The sequence below is a fragment of the Microcaecilia unicolor genome, chromosome 7 (assembly GCF_901765095.1).
Source record: "Microcaecilia unicolor chromosome 7, aMicUni1.1, whole genome shotgun sequence".
Lineage (NCBI taxonomy): Eukaryota > Metazoa > Chordata > Amphibia > Gymnophiona > Siphonopidae > Microcaecilia > Microcaecilia unicolor.
Genome location: NC_044037.1, coordinates 126,612,405 through 126,634,410, shown reverse-complemented (window position 1 = coordinate 126,634,410; position 22,006 = coordinate 126,612,405). Strand labels below are relative to the sequence as shown.

At 47.2% G+C, this 22,006-nt stretch overlaps 1 protein-coding gene across 1 annotated transcript in view; it reads left to right on the top strand.

Annotated features, from left to right (window-relative positions):
* The window catches only part of LOC115474404 (D-3-phosphoglycerate dehydrogenase-like), a 227,097-nt gene extending 214,244 nt beyond the window's left edge, over positions 1 to 12,853 (top strand). The window contains exons 11-12 of the mRNA XM_030209851.1: positions 7,792 to 8,002; positions 9,216 to 12,853. Of these exons, the coding sequence (XP_030065711.1) occupies positions 7,792 to 8,002; positions 9,216 to 9,367 (363 nt within the window). The 3' untranslated portion in view covers positions 9,368 to 12,853. The remainder of the gene's footprint in view (positions 1 to 7,791; positions 8,003 to 9,215) is intronic.
* The last annotated feature ends 9,153 nt before the right edge of the window (positions 12,854 to 22,006 follow it).

Here is a 22,006-nt window from a genome sequence, read left to right as displayed (position 1 = left end):
TTCCTTTAGAAGTGATATGTTTATCACCTAACAGCTCAGACCCTGTGTTTTGGAAACATGTCAGAACATAAGATTCTCTTGTGTTCAAGGAAATACATAATAAAAGCCATTGCTACTTGGCTCCAGAAGTCTGTTTCTCAAAGGGAGGTCTTTGGCTCTCCTTTGTGAGATACGGTATTTGATCTATTGTTCTAGGCAGAAAAAGAAGTTTTCTGCAAGTGTTATTTTTCTTATGGTTACAGAAAAAGTCGTTCTCTTTTGCTTTGAAGTGCCCCCTTACAAAAGACATGAAAAAGACCTCTGTCGCCAAGATCCCCTGAGGCCTGTCCACACTTATGGGAGAGATCGTGGGCAGTCAAGTTTACAATCACCTGGCTGGGCTAGAGGGGGGGGGGGGGGGGGGAGAGTGAAATGCTTCCAGCAATAACTGTTCTCATGATCAGAAAGAGGAGAAATCTTCATTTCTCCCTGTCTAAAGATGAAAAATTAATTCTGTGCATGGAATACTGGAGGCCTTCTGTATGCCTCCTCTAACACATTTCTTAAGCTGATCTGCATTGAAGATATGAATCTATAGGACCCATAGAGCAGCAGGAGTCTCTGAGGGATAAAATCTTACTTTTCCTCAGCGTGTACCCATAGAAAATACTTAAAAGGAAATCGTGCAGCACCAAGTAAGTCAATCAGCAGCCATCCTGAAAGCCCGTTTTACCCCTTAAGCACCTAATGGTTCAAATGACACGCTCACAAACTTCTTATGTTGAATGTAACTGAAAGCTTTTGCAACTAATACAAAATACTGCTGTTCACCTGATTTTTTGAATTTCTAGGTTTCCCAGTGTATCCAGTTATATTGTTCAATTACACTATTTTTTATCAGACGGTGTATGTCATGACATCTGCTTTACTGAGTAATGCTATTATCATTCCTTTATTTGGGACATTCTCTTGTCTGCTTGACAGGCTTATTCTTCCTCCAACTTCTTGTAGCAATCTGTGTTTTGTCAGGGTGGCTAACAGGCTTATTTTCGAAAGTGATCGCTGGTCATTTCCCGACATAAATCGGGAGATGGCCAGCAATCTCTCAAAAGCGGCCAAATCGGTATAATCGAAAGTGGCTGTTTTGACAGCAACGCCGCTTTCCCGTTGCCTCGTCAGCGAAAGTTCAAGGGGGCGTGTTGGCGGCGTAGCGAAGGTGGGACATGGGCGGGCATGGGCGTGGCTACCAGATGGCCGGCTTTCGTGGATAATGGAAAAAAAGCGGCGTTAAGCAGTATTTCGCCGTGTTTACTTGGTCCTTTTATTTTCACGACCAAGCCTCAAAAAGGTGCCCCAACTCACCAGATGACCACCGGAAGGAATCGGGGATGACCTCCCCGTACTCCCACAGTGGTCACCAATCCCCTCCCACACTAAAAAGCACAATTATAAACATATTTTGCCAGCTTCTATGCCAGCCTCAAATGCCGTACCCACCTCCATGACAGCAGAATGTGTTCTATCCTCTGACAGTCGTTCCCTGGTTGTGATGTGGCTCTCGGGTGAGTGTGACACCGTTTCTGTTAGGTGCACTGCAGAGTCACATCAGCAATGCATTGTGATGGGTGTAGGGTAGTGGGCTCTACTCCCATGGTGCTTTTCCCCCTGCTAACTGGGTCAGAGTGTGTCCAGTTTTGTTTCCGGTAGTCCATGAGGTAGTGGCCATTTTTGTAAGCCAGTTTTAGATCCCTTTCATGTGTTACCCACATTAGAGAACTTAGTTATTACCTTGAATGTTGCTGAAAGAGGGCATTGTACACCATTCTGCCAGCTCTGACCTACTGCTCATCTCAGTACCAGAGATACTCTTTGCCAGTGGGGCACAACCTCTGATATGCAGTTAACTGTGAGTTAACGTGCTTATTCAAATAAAGGACTTCTTCAGGTGTCAACTGGTGTTCCAAGGTTATACAGCAGCAACAAGTCCTAGAGGCCTGCATGTATGCAGGTCCCTGGAGCACTTTTAGTGGGTACCGCAGTGCACGTAAGGCAGGCGGACCCAGGCCCATCCCCCCCTACCTGTAATACTTGTGCTGGTAAATGGGAGCCCTCCAAAACCCACTGTACCCACATGTAGTTGCCCCCTTCACCCCTAAGAGCTACAGTAGTGTTGTACATTTGTGGGTAGTGGGTTTTGGGGGGGGGGGGGGGTTGGGGGACTCAGCACCCAAAGTAAGGGAGCTATGCATGTGGGAGCTTTTTCTGAAGTCCACCACACTGACCTCTAGGGTGCCCAGTTGGTGTCCTGGCATGTGAGGGGGACCAATGCACTACAAATGCTGGCTCCTCCCACGACCAAATGCCTTGGATGTCGCCGGGTTTGAGATCGCTGGCATTTTTTTCCATTATCGCTGAAAAACAAAACCAGCCATCTCAAACCCGGCGAACTCTGGCATTTTTTCTGGGCTAAACCGTATTATCGGAAAAAAAGATGGCCGGCCATCTTTTTCAATAATATGGTTCCGGACAGCTGTAGCGCCGCCACCAAAATAGATCGCCAGCGACATTCGATTATGCCCCTCCAAGACTATATGTTTTCATCTTTGGAATTCATTTCCTACTTTCTACGATTCAAGCAGAGCTACTGTAAATTCAAAAGAAAACTTAAAACATTTCTTTTTGATTGTTCATAATTTGGTTGATATATTTCTTTATTGTTATTCTGAGTTTTTTTGCTTAATTTTGTTCATGAATGTTGAAATCCTGTGAGACCTTATTTGCAAATTTTATTGTACACCGTATTGAACTCATATTGGGGCTGTAATGGTCTATAAGCATTGTATTGGTTTTGATATTGGCTATAAAAGCTTCTTTCACTTGGCCATTTAATCATGCCAACAGCCATTTGGACTTTCTTCTGCCATGTTAATGCATAGAATATATCTACTACTACTGATCATTTCTATAGCACTACTAGATGCACGCAATGCTGTACACATTATATGCAGGTATTTGTCCATCCCTAGAGGGCTCACAATCTAAGTCTGGTCTGGAATTTCAAGATGATAATTTTAAACAAATCCTGATGTAAATGCTTAACCTTTGCAGCTGTTTCTTCTGTTTTTTTCTAACCATTTTCCTCATTTTATCATAGTCTCCCTTTTGAAAGTTAAATACTAGTAGAGTAGCTTTTCCTCCAGTTGTTAAGTCAAATTTGATCATGTTGTGATCACTTTTGCTCAACATTGCTACCTCTTGCACTTAGTTTTTTTTTTTGGAGTGATTATGTTGATGCTTTAAGCCTTTATAAAATAGGCATCTTTTTGAACTTTTCACATAGGTACCCAGTGGCGTACCAAGGGCAGGGCGATGGGGGCGGTCCGCCCCGGGTGTCAGTGGGTGTGGGGGGGGGGGGTGCTCCGCTCCCGCTGCTCTTCTCCTGCCACCACCCTGCCTTTAAAGAAAAATCAGTGAAGCAGCGTTGCAGGCAGCGCCTAGCGTCTGCCCTGCTTATAAAAGAAGCAAAGCTCCTTCTCCTCATCTTCGTCGGGCCTTCTCTCACTGTGTCCCGCCCTCCTCTGAGGTAACTTCCTATTTCCACGAGGGCGGGACATAGTGAGGGAAGGCCCGATGAAGATGAGGAGAAGGAGATTTGCTTCTTTTACAAGCAGAGCAGAAGCGAGGCGCTGCCTGCGATGCTGCTGCACCGATTTTTCTTTAATGGCAGGGTGGTGGCAGGAGAAGAGGGCTGTCGTCTCTCGAAGGAGCTGGTGGTCGGGTCGGGTCGGGGGGGGGGGTTCAGATGGGAGAAGGGGACTGAGGTGGGGAGGGGGGTCTCAGAGGGGAGAAGGGGACTGGGGTGGGGGTCTCAGAGGGGAGAATGTCAATGAGGCTGTCTCTTCCTATAATACTATTCTCTCCTCTGCTCTGGATACACTCGCTCCTCTCATTCCCCGTTCTGTAAAACGTACCAAACCCCAACCTTGGCTGACTTCTAGAATCTGCTACCTACATTCCTGTGCCCGCTCTGCCGAACGCCTTTGGCTGAAATCTCGTACCCATGCTGACTTCATACATTTCAAATTCTTGCTGACTTCCTTCCAGTCTGCTCTTTTATTTGCCAAACAAGACTATTACATCCAGTTGACTAATTCTCTTGGCTCAAACCCTCGTCGTTTCTTTGCCACACTGAACTCTCTCCTCAAAGTGCCTTCACCTCCAACCCCCCCTTCACTTTCCCCCCCAGCCTCTGGCTGAGTTCTTTCATGATAAGGTTCACAAGATTAAACTTGAATTCTCAACCAGGTCACCTCCACCTCTCCTTCCCTTAGTCCCTTTTCTCAACCCTCCAACCCCTTCCTCCTTTTCTTCCTTTTCTGAAATCACTGAAGAGGAAACTACACATCTTCTTTCCTCCTCGAAACTAACTACCTGTTCCTCTGATTCTATTCCCACCCATCTACTTAACATTATCTCTCCTACTGTCATCCAGTTTATCTGTCATATCCTCAATCTTTCCCTGTCCACTGCGACTGTTCCTGATGCCTTCAAACATGCCGTAGTCACACCACTCCTTAAAAAATCTTCATTGGACCCTACCTGTCCTTCCAACTATCGCCCCATCTCCCTCCTCCCTTTCCTATCCAAGATACTTGAACGTGCTGTTCACTGCCGTTGCCTTGACTTTCTTTCATCTCAAGCTATTCTTGATCCACTTCAATCTGGCTTTTGCCCCCTTCATTCAACTGAAACAACGCTTGCTAAAGTCTCCAATGATCTGTTCCTAGCCAGATCCAAAGGTCTCTATTCTAACCTCATCCTTCTCGATCTATCTGCTGCTTTTGACACTGTTGATCACAGCCTACTCCTTGATACGCTGTCCTCACTTGGATTTCAGGGCTCTGTTCTTTCCTGGTTTTCTTCTTATCTCTCCCAGCGTACCTTTAGTGTATACTCTAATGGATCCTCTTCTACTTCTATCCCACTGTCAGTTGGTGTACCTCAGGGATCTGTCCTGGGACCTCTTCTTTTCTCCATCTATACTTCTTCCCTTGGTACTCTGATCTCATCCCATGGTTTTCAGTATCATCTTTATGCTGATGACTCCCAGATCTACCTCTCCACACCAGAAATCTCAGCAGAAACCCAGGCCAAAGTAACAGCCTGCCTGTCTAACATTGCTGCCTGGATGTCTCAGCGCCATCTGAAACTAAACATGATCAAGACTGAGCTTCTTATCTTTCCCCCTAAACCAACCTCTCCTCCTCCCCCATTCTCTATTTCTGTGGATAACACTCTCATCCTTCCTGTCTCATCAGCTTGTAACCTTGGGGTCATCTTCGACTCCTCCCTCTCCTTCTCTGCACATATTCAACAGACTGCTAAAACCTGTCGTTTCTTTCTCTATAATATCAGCAAAATTCGCCCTTTCCTTTCTGCGCACACTACCAGAACCCTCATCCACGCTCTTATCACCTCTCGCTTAGACTATTGCAACTTGCTTCTCACAGGTCTCCCACTTAGCCATCTCTCTCCTCTTCAATCTGTTCAAAATTCTGCTGCACGACTAATATTCTGCCAGGGTCATTATGCTCATATTAGCCCTCTCCTCAAGTCACTTCACTGGCTTCCTATCCGTTTCCGCATACAGTTCAAACTCCTCTTATTGACCTATAAGTGCATTTACTCTGCAGCTCCTCAGTACCTCTCCACTCTCATCTCTCCCTACATTCCTCCCCGGGAACTCCATTCACTGGGTAAATCTCTCTTATCTGCACCCTTCTCCTCCACTGCTAACTCCAGACTCCGTTCCTTTTATCTTGCTGCACCATATGCCTGGAATAGACTTCCTGAGCCGGTACGTCAAGCTCCATCTCTGGCCGTCTTCAAATCTAAGCTAAAAGCCCACCTTTTTGATGCTGCTTTTAACTCTTAACCCTTATTCACTTGTTCAGAACCCTTATTTTATCATCCTCACCTTAATATTCCCTTATCTCTTGTTTGTCCTGTTCGTCTGTCGTACAGCGCTGCGTACGTCTAGTAGCGCTATAGAAATGATAAGTAGTAGTAGTAGAGAAGGGGACTGGGGTGGGGGTGTTCAGAGGGGAGAAGGGGCCATGCAAGAAAATGGGGGCCATGCCTGGGGCTGGTGGAAAACGGGGCTGGGGCTGGAAAGGGGGTCCCTAATGCAAGGTATGTGGATGAAGGGGGCTGGAACTGGGGGCTGAAAAGAAGGGTAGGTGTGATAAGGGGGCTAGTACTGGAACTGGGGGCTGAAAAGGGGCAGGGGCTGATACTGTGGGGACTGGGGGCTGAAAAGGGGACAGGGAGAAGTGGCTGGGGCTGAAGCTTGGGACTGGTGAGAGAAAAGGGCTGGGACTGAAACTGCGGACTGGTGGGATAGTGGGGCTGAAAAGGGGGGGCAGGTGGGAGATATGTTCTGTGGATAGAACTTGGGACAGGTGGGATAAGGGGGCTGGAACTGGGGGCTGAAAAAAGGGGCAGAGAGAGAGAGGGGACAGATCCTGGATGGAAGGGGAAGCGAGAAGGAGGGCAGACCCTGGATGGATGGGAGAGGGAGGGTAGATGGTGGATTGAAGGGGCAGAGAGAAAGGGCAGACAGTGGATGGAAGGGATAGAAAGGGCAGAGTGAATGGAAGGGGGGGGGGGGAGAGAGAGGGCAGACAGGGGCAGAGATAGAGGGCAGATGTGCATGGAAGGGGCAGGGAGAGAGGGCAGACATTGGATGGAGGGGACAGCAGAGAGGGCAGACACTGGATGGCAGAGAAAGAACAAAGACAGATGCTGGATGGAAGAAAGACAGTGAAAAGAAGATGAGGAAAGCAGAAACCAGAGGCAAACTGTAAATAAAATATATATTTTTATTTTTTTTTGCTTTAGAATAAAGTAGTATTGTAGCTGTGTTAATAAATGTTTATAATAGAACATGTAAATAAGGTAATCTTTTTATTGAACTAATTTTAATAAATTTTGACTAACTTTCAGAGAACAAAACCCCCTTCCTCAGGTCAGGATAGGATACTGTAACAGCACTATACTGTATTGACCTGCGGAAGAAGGTTTTGGCCTCTGACAGCTAAATGTATTAGTCCAATAAAATGGTATTTTATTTTATATATTTGTTTTATTTTTATATGTTAATTTGTAAAGTGGTGATTGGTATTTGTTAGTTTTTTCAAATTTACATCTGCTGTCTTTATATTTTGCACAGTACTAGGGGACATTTTCTGTTTCTGTGGCGTTGCATTGTATGCAGAGTCTGGCTTTGGGGGTTCAGTTTAATTTTTTTCTAAATAGAAAGTTTATGATTACTTATCCTATAGTGGATTAGGGTGTATCTGTGTTTGTGAAAAAGACATGGCTTTCAGTTGGCATTGACTGTGCAGGATCTACGATCTGTACTATTCTGTCTGGTTTCGTTTTACAATAGGTGAATTGATGTTCTAGTGCTCACTGTAGTGTTTAAGATGCTTTCCTTTTCCTTGTGTGACTCGTAGAAATGACTGCTTATGATATGCTAGAATTGCTCTATAGGTCCTGAGTGTTTTGTATTCTCGGTATGCCTAGTGCTGGATTTTGGAGGGGGGTGTTAAAAAATGACCAGCCCCGGGTGTCAACTACCCTAGGTACGCCACTGTAGGTACCCGCTCATAAAATTGCCCTCTTTAAGCTGAAATGATCAGACACTTGAATTGAAAAGAAAGGAACTAATAACGACCTTGGCTTAATTCATTATAAGATATAAAATGTTACTGCGTGTCACTTTCTGATCAGTCTTTTTATTCCCTATAGGTCTCAGCTCTACACAGTGATACTTCATCAGAGTGCTACATGGAGGCTACTGTAGGCTCCCAGTTCCATGTAATGGGATCAGTTCGTGGTGACATGCCCGTCCTCTTGAAACTGAACAGAACGGCCTTCAGACAGCCCGTATCTCTAGATGGTGATCTGATATTGTATAAATCACAGCCCAAGGATTTTCAGAGCTTGCCTGCAGTTCTTAGTAAGAGGAGGAACTCTCAGCAGTTCTTACTTACTATGTATTACAGCGTTCCATAGCAATGAACTTATATAAAAAATGAAAGTCCTCAGTGCACAGCATTTGCTGTAAAGAACTTTGTACTGAATAGAAAGTGACAATTATATGAAGCAGACTCTCTGAAACCTAATCCTCAAACTTAATCTGTTTTATTTTTACAGAGAGTTAATAGTCATCTCTCCTCAGAGGAAGGATATCTCTCAAATAGAGCATGAGTTTTGTGTGTACCTCTGTTTTACTGTGTATGATTATGCTTCTGATGCTTTCTCTCTCTCTTAAGTAGATATAGGAACTGCAAGAACTATAGATGTAAGGTAGATAAATCAGGGCTGTTTCAACATGTTTCTGATAATCTGGAATTAGCTAATGATTGAGGGACTAGTAGGGCAGTTGCCCAGGATGCAAAGTCGGGTGGGGGATGGGGGCGGTAGGTAAAGTGATCTGATTCTGCATATCACTGGAAGCTGGCCCAACAGAGGTAGAGAGAGATGGTGCTTTGCCCCTACTCCTCCTCCCAGTTAGCATGCTCATTTCTCTCCTTGTCTCCACCCCAGCTAAAAGAGAGTCAAGCTGGGAAGCAAGAAGGGTAGCATAGTCGATTCCTCCTGCTAGAGGACAGTGGGATGTGTGGCAACAGCAGCAACAAGAATTAAAGAAACTTAGCAGGAGGTTTGAAAGCTGGTGGGCACTCACAGGCTCTGCAATGATCCCACCCCTCTTTCATCCTAGGCTTGCTGTTACATAGGAAATCTGAGTAATAGGTATGAGCACTGCAAAGTCTGTAAGTGTGTACCAGCGGGCAGAATGGATATCAGAGTAAGATCAAGGTCCTGGATGTGCCAGACAAGTGAAGTAGGAGGACCTGAGAAGGAGAGTAGGAGATTGGGGGTGGGAGAGGAGAGAGAGAGAAGAAAGAATAGATGCTGGGGAGGTGAGGTGGGGGAAAGAGAGATGGAAGGAGATGCAAATCTGATTGCCTACTCTAGGGACTAAAGTGCCTAGTTGCAGAACTGCTGTATGATTCCAAGCCAGGTGGTATCACTTATGCTTTTGGCACCTTAAGAAATGTAGAAAATGATGGCAGATAATCCTTTCTGGGGTGCAGTATATTGCATCAAAAATTAAATTGGAAAAGCTAGATGGTCTTTATGTGTTTTAATTCTCTGTTCTTTTCCAGGGGTGCTGTCTGAGGCAGGAGTGCAGCTGGAGTCCTACCACACCTCTTCTTCTGGGGATGAAGAATGGAGCATCATAAGTGTGTCTTCTCTTCCAGGGACACTCACAGCACTTAAACAGCATGCAGAGTTGATGTTCACACTTTCACTTTAATGCCTTCTTATTCCACATTACCACATCCGACTGGATAGACACCTCTATAGGGGAGGAGCTATCTTTCCAGTTCTAGGCTGAGAGTTTTAGTGAGAGTATATTTGTGTAGACGAGAAGTGCATTACAGGAGTGGGAAGATTAGGTTGAATTTTTAGCCATAATTTTTTTTAACCAAAACTAAGAACCATTTGTCCTCCCAAAGCATGACTCTCAACAGTCACAGCGGTTAGTGTGGAACTGGGTAAAATTTTAATCTGCCCATTAAATGGGACTTAAGATGCTATACAATAAATTTTACAGAGAGCATGATAAAACTTTCTTTCAGTAGCATGGCTTCGGTGCTCATGTTGATGTTAACAAGAAAAATGTAAAATCCAGGTTAGCTGTGGCAAAATCTGCCATGTACACCACCCTCTCTTGCACACACAAAATGGAAGAGGCTTGGTTGCCCCTGCCTCCCCAGCCTACAAGATGATGTAGGCTCAGTGGCTCCAACGTCTCACCCCCAAAGCAAAGACAAAAGTGAGCAGGGGTTTGGCGACTTAACAGTTCTCTCCTCTCACCACTGGACATGCCATGACAGCTGCCTTCCCTCCCATGCACTTCTGGAGGAAAGATCTTCGGGGCCCATACCCAGATGGCTCACCTTCCTCTCAGTCCCTGAGAGCAAATGGTATGTCTTGATGGGCATCCTCTTTCCTCCCACTTCTGGGAACAAAGGTTCAGGTATCCCATGTACCAAGTAACCTGATACCCTGAAAGACCTTTCCAAAGAGCTAGTATGAGGGAACAGAAGACTTTCAAACGCCTGCCAATTGAATTAATTTGCTACTATTACCCATGTACATTCCACAAGAACTCAGTTGGCTCCACATTAGAAGTTGCTGGGAGTGGGACCAGATTATCTCCTTCTGTTTTCATTGCCCATACCCTACATAAAAGACCTACCTTAGTTAAATAAGAGGGTTCTCTTGGGGCATGGGGTCCACGGAGCTTTTCTCTTGGCATGCCGGAGGAAGGAGAGGAATTAGTGGAAGGAAGGTGATGTCTGACTGACAAACTAGGGGGGAAGTTATCAAGCTACACTGCTCTGCAAAGGCAAAGGGAAGCAAGTGCATATTTTTACTGAAGCACTTGCTTCCTTTTGCCATTGCAGGGCAGAATAGTAAAAGTCAGGCTTTTATGACAACTTGATTTACCACAGGAGTCACCAACCGGTAGTAAATCGTTTACTGCCTGTTAGGGCCAGCCCAAGGGACTGTAGCATCCTGAACCAACTTGATTTAGCACCCCCACCACCCTGCATCGCCCTCCTCTACACTGCTTCTGCCAGCTCCCCGTAGGTCCAATATCTCTCCCTCTTTCCCTTGGTCCAGCATCTCTCTCCTTCTTTCTCTCCCCATGGACCAGCATCGCTCACTCCCCCTCTCTCTGTCTGCCCCCTCCCCTAGTCCTGTAAACTGTGTGTGTTGCTGACAGCAGCAGCCTGAGGACAGGCTGCCTTCAGCCAGGCCTTGGGTCTTCCATATGCCGCATCCCACCTCTTGTGATGCTGCCAGCGATGTATGGGGGTAGGGGACAGAAGCAGAAAAGGAACAATGCTGGATCCATAGGGAGGGGGGATGTGGAGGGAATGCTGGGCCAGGGAAAGGTGAAGAGAGGGAGAAATGCCTGCCTCGTAGAGAAGAGGAGGAAGACGAGGTTTAAGCATTAGAACAGGTGACATCAGAGGATGGGAGATTTTGGTGCCTTTTATTGCCAGCGCCCTGAGCCTGTACTTCACCTGATCCAAATGTCAAAGTTGAAAAGAATCCAAAACCAACACCAGGTAAGCAAAAACAAAGAAAGATTTATTTTAAAAATTAAAAAAGGGGACTTGATGCAGATCTGCGTTTCAGCACACAAGCGCCTTCTTCAGGAGTCAGTGATATTTCTGTTGCAGTCCTTGGGCTACTTTCTCAGCCTTCAGCACACATCTCAGGAGGAGTCAGAGTTTGATTTTCCCACTTGGGACATTACCAGGTAACCTTCCTTTTGAGAAGTTCTGAAAGAAGAGGACATTTCTCTGGAAAGACAGCAAGTGGAAAATCCAACTCTGACTCCTCATGAGACATGCTAGAGGCTGGAGAGAGCATGAGTGAAAGGCCCAAAGCGGAGAAATGAGAGAGTAGCCCAAGGACTGAAACTGAAATATTGTTGACTCTAAGTGTTTGTGTGCTGAAATGCAGACCTGCGTCAAGTCCCACCCCCCACCCCCCCAACCCTGTTGTTTTGGTTTTAAAATTTTCCTTTTTTTGCTTACCTTGGTGTTGGTTTTGGATAGGTCCTCCTCTAACTTTTCTTGTTGCCAATGGTAAAGCTGGCTATGCTTATGATATTGCAGTATTGCAGATTTCTGTAGTGAAATATGCATAACGCTGATTGTGAGCAACCTCACAAGGAGTGTTATGCAATGGTCTGAGAGCAGCGTTATACTGTGGTCCTGGAGCATCAGGCCACGAAACCCACCCCAAGCACAAATCCCTTTCTGAGGCACTCCTCTCAAATAAAGGCAGCCGCCAATACAAGACTTTTCCTACCATGAATCGCTCCCTAAATCTAGTCTCCCTTGTCACTGGAAGACCCCTCCCCCCGGGCCTACATTCAGACAGGAGCAATCCCCAGTCGTTCCTTTCCTTGCCTAGTGTTGGCAACCATCTCATTGTACTACTGCTAGGGGTCATGTTTTGAAATAATCATATTTCCACCCCACTCTACATCAGAACTAATGTAGTGTCGAGGTGTTTTGCATGCATTTGCATGCTTTATATCTCATAACTATCCATCGCTAGGTAACCTAAATAATGCTGTGTTAGGGCACTGCAAGCTGCATTAGAGCCCTTTAAGATGCGTTAAGGGGTAATTAACATGGATGAATGCTCTAATGCAGCTTGGTAACTGCCTCCCTTAGTATATGTGTTGGGGGAGGAATATCAAATATTGGGGTCACCAAAGCCCCATTTTCATTTGTTTTGGGATGATTTGGGCTGTCAAATCCTTTTGTCTTCTGTGGGAGGTAGGATACTGGAGAATACTGGGGAATTTCATAACTTTCTGTGCCAAATAAAAAGTTAACTGTTAATATGTGGCAGGTGCTACCTTTTTGCCTTTATTGAACCCATAGTAGACAGTGAATGGAGTTCAATAAAACATGATGTTTACCATGAGCCTGGTAAAGGGTTTTTTTTGCATATGGCTTTGCCTCATTTATATTCATTCCAGTTCAAATTTTAGTACATTAGGGCCTTGCTGCATAGCACATTGTTTTTAGCATGTGCAAAATGGATTTAGCAGATGTAAAATTTTGTTGCATAGGATCTTGCACAGCTATATGTAACTGTTCTGTCTGGAGCAACATTTGACATGATGGAACTAGCTGATATATATATACCGTATTTTTCGGACTATAAGACGCACCGGACCATAAGACGCACCTAGGTTTTAGAGGAGGGAAATAGGAAAAAAAACATTTTTCTTTTTCCCTCCTCTAAAACCTAGGTGTTCCGGTGCGTCTTGTCCGAGTTCGGGATCGCCCTCCCCTACTCACGTCACGCGATGTTCTCTGGTGGTCTAGTGACGTCGGGGCAGGAAAGAGCCCCCTCTTTCCTGCCCAGCGCGCTGCTCTCCGTCCTCCTGTATGTTGCCTGACGGTCTCGCCGAGATTCAAAATGGCCGCCGAGACTTCAATTCTCAGCGGCCATTTTGAATCTCGCCGAGACCGTCAGTCAGGCAGCATACAGGAGGACGGAGAGCAGTGCGCTGGGCAGGAAAGAGGGGGCTCTTTCCTCTCCCGACGTCACTAGACCACCAGAGAACATCGTGTGACGTGAGTAGGGGAGGGCGATCCCGAACTCAGGGGGAGGGCGATCCCGAACTCGGGGGGAGGGCGATCCCAAAATCGGACCTCGCTACCTTCGGACTATAAGACGCACCCCCCATTTTCCTCCCAAATTTGGGGGGAAAAAAGTGCGTCTTATAGTCTGAAAAATACGGTAATATATTTTTTAAGTTGCCCTCTATATATTCTGGTAAAATGTTTTACTGTTGCTTATATGTCCTCTTCTGTCCTTCACAATAACTAATGATACTGTCTTGTAGTTATGACTGTTGATGTCACTTCTAGTAAAATAAAATGATACATCAGGCTTGCAGATATATTCAATGGTGTGAACGTCTGGGTTATTGTTGAGTTGTGTATGACTGCTCACTGGGAGGATAATTTTATGGTAGAATGCCTATCCAGGAAAGGCATATAGATACCCTTTAGTTCACCTACGTTCCCTAATCCCTACAATGCAGTCCCCCTACTACCACTCCCTTATTCCTACTGGGCTGATATCTATTAATATTTTAATTGTTTTTAATTTTTATTGTAAAACCTATTGACTGGACCCAATACCTTTTTTAAATAGTTGCTGTGTATCGTGACACCTAACAATTGAACCATATAGCTTGTTACTGGTTACTTTGATCTTATTTTTGAAGCATATGGACGTTTCAAAATGCCAAAATAGATGACCATGTACTTAAAACATCCAAATTCCAATTTTGCAAAGGCAGAAAAGGGGCGTCTTAATACCGCAGTATGTCCATATAGCAAGGGGGGGGGGGGGGGGATTAAAGAGAACCCAAAATCAGGATGTCCAATAGCAATTACACAATTACCAAACTGCAAGAAATGTCCAAGCCTAAAAAGAAGGATGTGCTAAGTTAGACCTATTTCATTCATGTCTAGGGTACAAAAAGGTGCTCTGATTGAGCAGATGACCACTGGAGAGGTTGCGGTCCCCCTTCCTCACCCCTGAAAGGGGCTACCAGGCTCTGTGACAGCTTCAGGTATTATGGGCATATTTAGCAAAGTAGGCAGCAAGTCTGAGGAGCAGTCTAATGGTTAGTGCAGTGGTCTTTAAACCAAAAGACCCAGGTTTAAATCCCACTTTAAATCTTTTTTTTTTTAATTGTGAGCCCTCCAGAAACAGAAAATTACCTACTGTACCTAAATATATAAGCCACCTGCAAGCCTGAAGGCTATTGAAGTGGTGTACATTCAGGTATAGTGGGTATTTTTCTGTTCCTGGGGGGCTCACAATTACAAAATAAAGCCTTAAAGTGGGATTTGAACTTGGTTTAAATTCCCCTGCTGCTACTCTGTGTGGCCATTCTTCTAAGATGCTGCCAGACAGATATCCATTCCCTGCTTATTTGCCTTTCATATGTTGGACATTCCAGTTTGTAAAATGGCTATTCATGCTGGATGCCCTCAGCACACGGATACCCATCTCACATATTTTCAAACAAGAAATCCTGACGTATTTCCTGTTGGAAAATATATGTGAGATGAATGTCTATTATGGACATTATTATGGGGTGACCCAGAAACACTTGAGCCTCCCTTGGTACGCCAAGTACTAGCCACTTGTCAGGTGGTGTACGCTATATTATATTTCTACTAGTAAAAAAGGCCCATTTCTGACACAAATGAAACAGGCGCTAGCAAGGTTTTCCTCGGAGTGTGTATGTTTGAGAGAGTGTATGTGAGAGTGACTGTGTGTGAGAGAGAGAGTGAATGTGCGACTGTGTGTGTGTGAGAGAGAGCGAGTGAGTCTGGGTGCGAGTGTGTCTGTGACAGAGAGAGTGTGTGTGTGAGAATGAGAGTGTGTGCAAGTTCATATGTGAGAGACAGTGTGAGAGAGAGAGAGTGTGTTTCACACAGATACAGTGTGTGTGAGAGAGAGAGTGTGTGTGAGACACAGACTCTCTGTGAGACTGTATGAGACCAAGAGAGTGTGTGAGTGACTGTGTGACACATAGAGAGTGAATGTGATACAGTGTGAGGCATAGAGTGTGTGAGAGATTGTGTGTGAGAGTGAGAGAGAGAAAGACATTGACTGTGAGAGAGAGAGAGTGTATGTGTGACAGAGATACCTCCCCCCCTCTCTGGTGTCAGGCCCCCCTCCCTCCCTCTCTCTGGTGTCAGGCCCCCCCCCTCTCTCTCTGGTGTCTGGGCGTTACTGTGCAGGACGCTGAGATCTGGCTGCGCTTCAAGGAACTGACCAATCCTATTTAATAGAATGCACCTCCAACATTCTGAAGCCGAGAAACCTCGTATGTTTGGTCACTTCTGCTTGTGACGAACCCGGAAGTACGTGATGTCAATTCAGGAGATGGATACAGAGAGCAGGAATGCCTCAGCCATGCAGTCAGCTTCAGAATGTTGGAGGTGTGTTTTATTATATAGGATATTTCTCCTATGGCTCCACTACACTTTCTCATCCTGATACTAATTCTTCCCAGTCTTGTTCCCCATCTCAAACCACTACATACCTATTTCTACTTTCATCACTTAACTATCCATTTTATCTTCTACCATCTCCTCATTTCTCAAGCTTCAATGTTTTCTTTCTTGTATTCCACCATCTCCATTCTGTGATCTCATCTTTGTCATTGGCATTGTGCCTCCCCTACTCTTCTCCATGCTCTTGCTCCAGTTCTTTTCTCTATTGGGGATATTAATCCCAGTCTATATCCTGGCCTTCCAAGTCATATCTCAACCTTCCTCTGCAGGTTAAATCACAAACTCTTCAATTTTATTCCTATTCCTCTCCTTCCTTTCTCTTTTCTCCCTTTCTCATGTGTTCTGTGAAATGTCTGCTGTGCCTGATTTTGCCTATATTCATTACCTCTTTATCTCTTATACTCTCCTCTTGCTCTAGCTGAGACTTGGATTTTTCCGTGAAGACTGTGCTGCCCTCTATCATGGAGGTTATCTTTTCTCCCATACATGTCATTCAGTTAGCTCCAGTGGTGTTATCAGGCTGCCACTCTTTCCATCTTGTGGCTTTCAATCTCTTTTTCTTTCTGTTTCACTGCTTTCCTGCCTTTTAAGTCCACTCTATCCACCTATTCACTCCCTCTGTGGGTAGCTGTCATTTATTGGCCCCATGATAAATCTCTATCTTCCTTTCTCACTTACTTTGACTCTTGGCTTTCCTTCTGTTTTGCACCATCCTGTCCTTTTCTCATTCTTGGAGACTTTAACATTCATGCTAATGACCCCTCTGACTCTTATGCCTCCTAAGTTTCTTGACTTAACCTCTTCCTTTACTCTTCAGTTATGCTCCACTATCTCTACTCACCAGCATAGCACAGAATAGTGCTAAGTGCAGATTCCCACACCCAACTTTAGGTACAAGGATTTATGCTTGCTAAAACCTGGTGCAAATCCTGGTTCACAAGTTGGCTGCTCATCTGGACATAGTTTGCTTCTAAAAGGGAGTTAACCACCTTAAACCTCCTCTTGTCACCCTATCCAGAATGGAACCTTAACTTAGTGCTAAAGGCCTTACAAAAGATGCCAGTCGAGCCCATTCAAAAAGCTACCCTGAAGGACCTCACCTTAAAGTTGGTCTTAGTTGCTATTTCTTATGCTAGAGGATATCTGAACTGAGGATCTGTCATGTAGAGATCCATTCCTTTGTTTCTTGGAGCCTGGAGTGACTATTAGAACTGTACCTTCTTTTCTTCCCAAGTTTCCTCCTTTCATCTGAACCAGTCAAAGGGAATTTGCACGCAGAACTTGCAAGGTATATTCTGTAAAATGGTGCATGTAAATTCTAATGCACACTGACAAAAAGGAGCATGGCCAATGGCGTGGAGCAGGCAGGCAGTGTGCATTCTGAAAATCTACACGCAGGGTTATAGAATACACCTGCTCCGCGCCTAACTTAGGCGCCGGTATTTGGGCCAATATCATTTATTCATTTAGCATAATAAGCCCACTTTGTCCAACACCACTGTCTCAAGGATTTGATTTGAGACTCAATCATAAGTCTCTGTATTTAAGAGCTGCCAAAGAGAAGCAATTTTAAAGATATTTTTCAGACCATGGCATCAAGAAATGGCACAATTCCCTCCTGCTTCCCCATGACCTTCCAGTAAAGTAAAATATTAATTCTGGTGACTACAGGGCTGGAAATGGTGGTCAAAATACAAATACTGCCTACTGTTGAGCCAGCCAAGCAGACAGATGGCGGGGAAATCTTTACTAAGAACTTAAACAATTCTCCAACCTTTATACCTGTAGTTTAACTTCAGTCCTTTGCCTTTACTTGTTCTTGATTATCTCTCTGTTCTCACGCTCCTTCTTTTAAGGATTCTCTTCCAGTCTTCCCCCCATGTCATCATAATTTCTCTTACCTCCATGATTATTTGTCTCTCCATGGCTTCTCTCTACAGCTTCTCTCATCTCATTTTCTTGTAGTTTTACTCCCTCCTCCACATTTCACCCTTTTCCCACCATCATGTTTCTTCTCTCACTTTCTTGTCTCATCTGTTCACCATAACTTCAGCCTCCCATTGACATGAAAGCAGATGATAGGCCATATAATAAGACTACAAATCCCTATAATCCTGTAGTTCCTTGTAACAGGCCAACGGACAGGAGCTCTAGAGAGGAGCTCCCGATTCAAGAGAGCGCGCGGGGTAAACCAGCCCTCTGGGCTCTCTGGATCGCGAACCGGAGAAGCTCCTGAGTGACCAACAAATGGGAGATAAAAGGGGCGAGCCGTAGCCGTATCTCTCGGCTTCGGGCAGCCGCCCAAACCGTTGCACCGACCTGGGCAAACTTGAACAAGGCCGGAGGTAAACCCGACCGCGGACCACGCAGACCGCGCAGCGGACAAGAAAACAAACCCATCCGCATAGCTACAAACGCCTGGGCCGTGGGAGTGGGCAGCGGAGAAAGAACCAGACACCCTTCGGGGACAGGCGCCTGAGACAAATCGAGGATAAAAGGGGCGAGCCGCGCGGGGCTGAGGGCTGAGGGCTGTGTTCGCCGACTGTGGGCCCCATTGTGGGCGAGTCCGAGATCCAACTCTGTCGCTCCCAGAGCAGTGCGAGGGCTCAGGTTGCAAGACGGTCTCTCGCACTGTCAGCCGCCCAAGCACCGGGCTTGCTAAATCTGAGAGCTCGCCCACAGCCATCGCGCTCCACGGCAGGAAATGCCCGGGACCGAATCGGGTGAGAACTCCGGGTGACCAGGTGGAGTAAGAGGGAGCTCACCCGCGGCCTGTGGCGCGAGCCCGACCTCGTGGCGCAAACCCTGACCGAGCGATGTGGAGCACGGGCGGTGGACAGCCTCACCTCTTGAATAGATGAGTGTAGACCTGCGTGGACCCGGCCCAGTGGTCCAGGAGACCCACCACACCTCCACGGCACTCCCAGGCCCAGCAGCCCGACGCCCACACTGCCCTTCCTGCCGCATGTCACAGCCTACCCGCACATCGGATCTGTAATGGGGTAGACCTCCATGAACGCCTTGGCTGCTCTGTTGCTCTGAAAGCAGCGCAGCTGCTCCAGCTGCCCCAGTTCGCCCGATCCAGCTACTCCCTGCTTATTCCAGTCCACCTGATCTCAGCGTGTTCCAGTCCACCCGATTTCAGCTTGTTCCAGTCCGCCAATCCTGCTTCCCCCCCTGCTTGTTCCAGTCCAATTGCTCTAGTGTGTTCCAGTCCGCCGATCCGAGCTCGTTCCAGTCTGCCTGATCTCAGCTTGTTCCAGTCTGCCTGATTCCAGCTTGTTCCTGTCCGTCTAATCCCACCTTATTCCAGTCCGCCGATCCAGCTTCCCCCTGGCTTGTTCCAGTCCGTCTGCTCCAGCCTGCTTGTTCCAATCCATCTGCTCCAGCGTGTTCCAGTCCGCCTGATCCGAGCTCGTTCCAGTCTGCCTGATCCCAGCTCGTTCCAGTCCGCCTGATCCCAGCTTGTTTCCAATCCACCTGATCCCAGCTTGTTCCAGTCCGCCGATCCAGCTTCCCCTGCTTGTTCCAGTCCATCTGCTCCAGTGTCCCAGTCCGCCTGATCCTGCTTCTCCCTGCCTATCCCAGTTCATCTGCTCCAGCCTGCTTGCTCCAGTACATCTGCTCCATTGTGTTCCAGTCTGCCTGATCCAGCTTCTCCCTGCTTGCTCCAGTCCATCTGCTCCAACCTGCTTGCTCCAGTACATCTGCTTCAGCCTGCTTGCTCCGGTACATCTGCTCCAGCGTGTTCCAGACCGCCTGATCCAGCTTCTCCCTGCTTGCTCCAGTCCTGCTTGCTGATGTACTCTCCACCGCACTCACTTGCTCCCGCCTGCCTGCTAGCACTCATCTGCTCCCGCCTGCCTGCCTACTAGCCAATCAACCTGCCTGCTAGCCAGTCACCTGTTCCTGCCTGCCTGCTAGCCAATCAACCTGCCTGCTGCCCTATTACCTCCTCATGCCTGCCTGCTAGCCAGTCACCTTTTCCTGCCTGTCTGCTAGCCAGTCACCTGTTCCGGCCTGCCTGCTAGCCAATCAACCTGCCTGCTGCCCTATCACCTCCTCATGCCTGCCTGCTAACCAATCAACCAACCGCTCATTGGCCCATCAACAACCGCCTGCCTCCCTGCCTGCATAACTACCTACCTCTGTCACTACATCTGCACCCATAAACACTCAGTCACCACAAATGGCCCCCATACACATTTTCTTCCTTGCCCTATCCCTCCCCAACCTTTTCCCCCTCTTACCGCCGCATACCGCACATACTCACTGCCAATCCTTGTCCTCTCCCGTCCTGCTCGCTACTCCACCCCCTTCCCCCACCTCACCATCTCTACTGTCCTCCTCCTTCTAGCACTCAACCTTCAAACACCTCCTTCCTGCCATGAACCCCTCCCCATTCCTCCTAAGTGCACCCTGTCTTCGCCGCCTTCGTCGCCCTACCTCCCCACCCTCCTCAGCACTGTCTTGCTCCTTCTCCTGCTATCTGCAGGCGACATCAATCCCAACCCAGGTCCCCCACACCTGTCCTCGCCCTCTCTTCATCCATGCAGACGTCCTCCGCAATATCTCCAATCTCATCTCTATTCCCCTCCTCCCCCCTCCTCGTGTGCCCTATGGAATGCATCCTCGGTCCGCAACAAACTTCCTTCACCCACGATCTCTAAATCTCCCATTCCCTTCAACTGCTCGCCCTAACTGAAACTTGGCTCACCCCTGATGACTCTGCCTCAGTCGCGGCCCTATGCCACGGTGGCTATCTTTTCTCCCATTCTCCCCGCCCAGCTGGCCGCGGTGGCGGCGTCGGGCTACTACTTTTGCCCTCCTGCAGTTTTCAACCTCTCCTACCACAGTCTCACTGTTTCTCATCCTTTGAAGTTCACTCCATCCATCTATTCTACCCGCTGCCACTCAGAGTTGCAGTCATTTACCGCCCCCCAAATAAGTCCCTCCTTTCCTTCCTTACCAATTTCGATGCCTGGCTCTCCGTTTTTCTTGAGCCCTCATCCCCATCCCTCATTCTTGGCGATTTTAACATACACACTGATAACCCTTCCGACTCATACGCTTCTCAATTCCTCACTCTAACCTCCTCCTTCAACCTCCAACTGAGCTCCACCACCCCTACTCACCAATCTGGCCACTGTCTTGACCTCGTCCTCTCTTCTACCTGCTCCCCCTCCAATTTCTGCGCCTCAGCTCTTCCTCTCTCTGACCATCACCTGATCACCTTCACACTTCATCACCCTCCCCCTCAGTCCCGCCCAATACTAACCACTACTTCTAGGAATCTCCAGGTGGTTGACCCACCTTATCCTCTACTATCTCTGATCTCCTCCCCTCCATCATGTCCTCCGAGACTTTCGACAAGGCTGTTTCCACATACATGCCACCCTCTCCTCCGCTCTTGACACCCTTGCAACGTCGATCTCCCGTCCCATAAGGCGTACCAATCCCCAGCCCTCGCTGACCCCTTGCACCCGATACCTTCGCTCCTGCGCCCGATCGGCTGAAATGCCTCTGGAGAAAAATCTCGCACCCCACACCGATTTCATCATTATAAATTCATGTTAGCCTCCTTCCAGTCCTCCCTATTTCTTGCCAAACAGGACTATTACACCCAATTGACTAACTCCCTCAGTTCTAACCCCCATCGTCTCTTCGCCACCTTTAACTCCCTCCTCAAAGTGCCCTCTGCTTCCACCCCCCCTCACCTCTTCCTCAATCATTGGCGGACTACTTTCGCAACTAGGTGCAGAAAAATCAACCTCGAATTCACCACCAAACCATCTCCTCCTCCTCCTCAGCCTATAACACACTCCCTCAACCAACCAACCCAGGCCTCCTTCTCCTCTTTTCCCGTTATCACCGAAGAGTAAACCGCCTATCTTCTCTACTCTTCGAAATGCACACCTGTCCTCAGACCCCATCCCCACCAACTTACTTGACACCATCACTCCTACTGTCACCCCCCCCCATTTGTCATATCCTCAACCTCTCTCTCTCCACTGCAACTGTCCCTGACACCTTCAAGCATGCTGAAGTCACACCACTCCTCAAAAAACCATCACTGACCCTACCTGTCCCTCCAACTACCGCCCCATTTCCCTCCTACCCTTCTGTCCAAGATACTTGAACGCGCCGTTCACAGCCGTTGCCTTGATTTCCTCTCCTCTCACGCCATTCTCGATCCACTCCAATCCGGATTTTGCCCACTACACTCGACGGAAACGGCACTTTCAAAAGGCTGCAATGACCTGTTCCTTGCCAAATCCAAGGTCACTACTCCATCCTTATCCTCC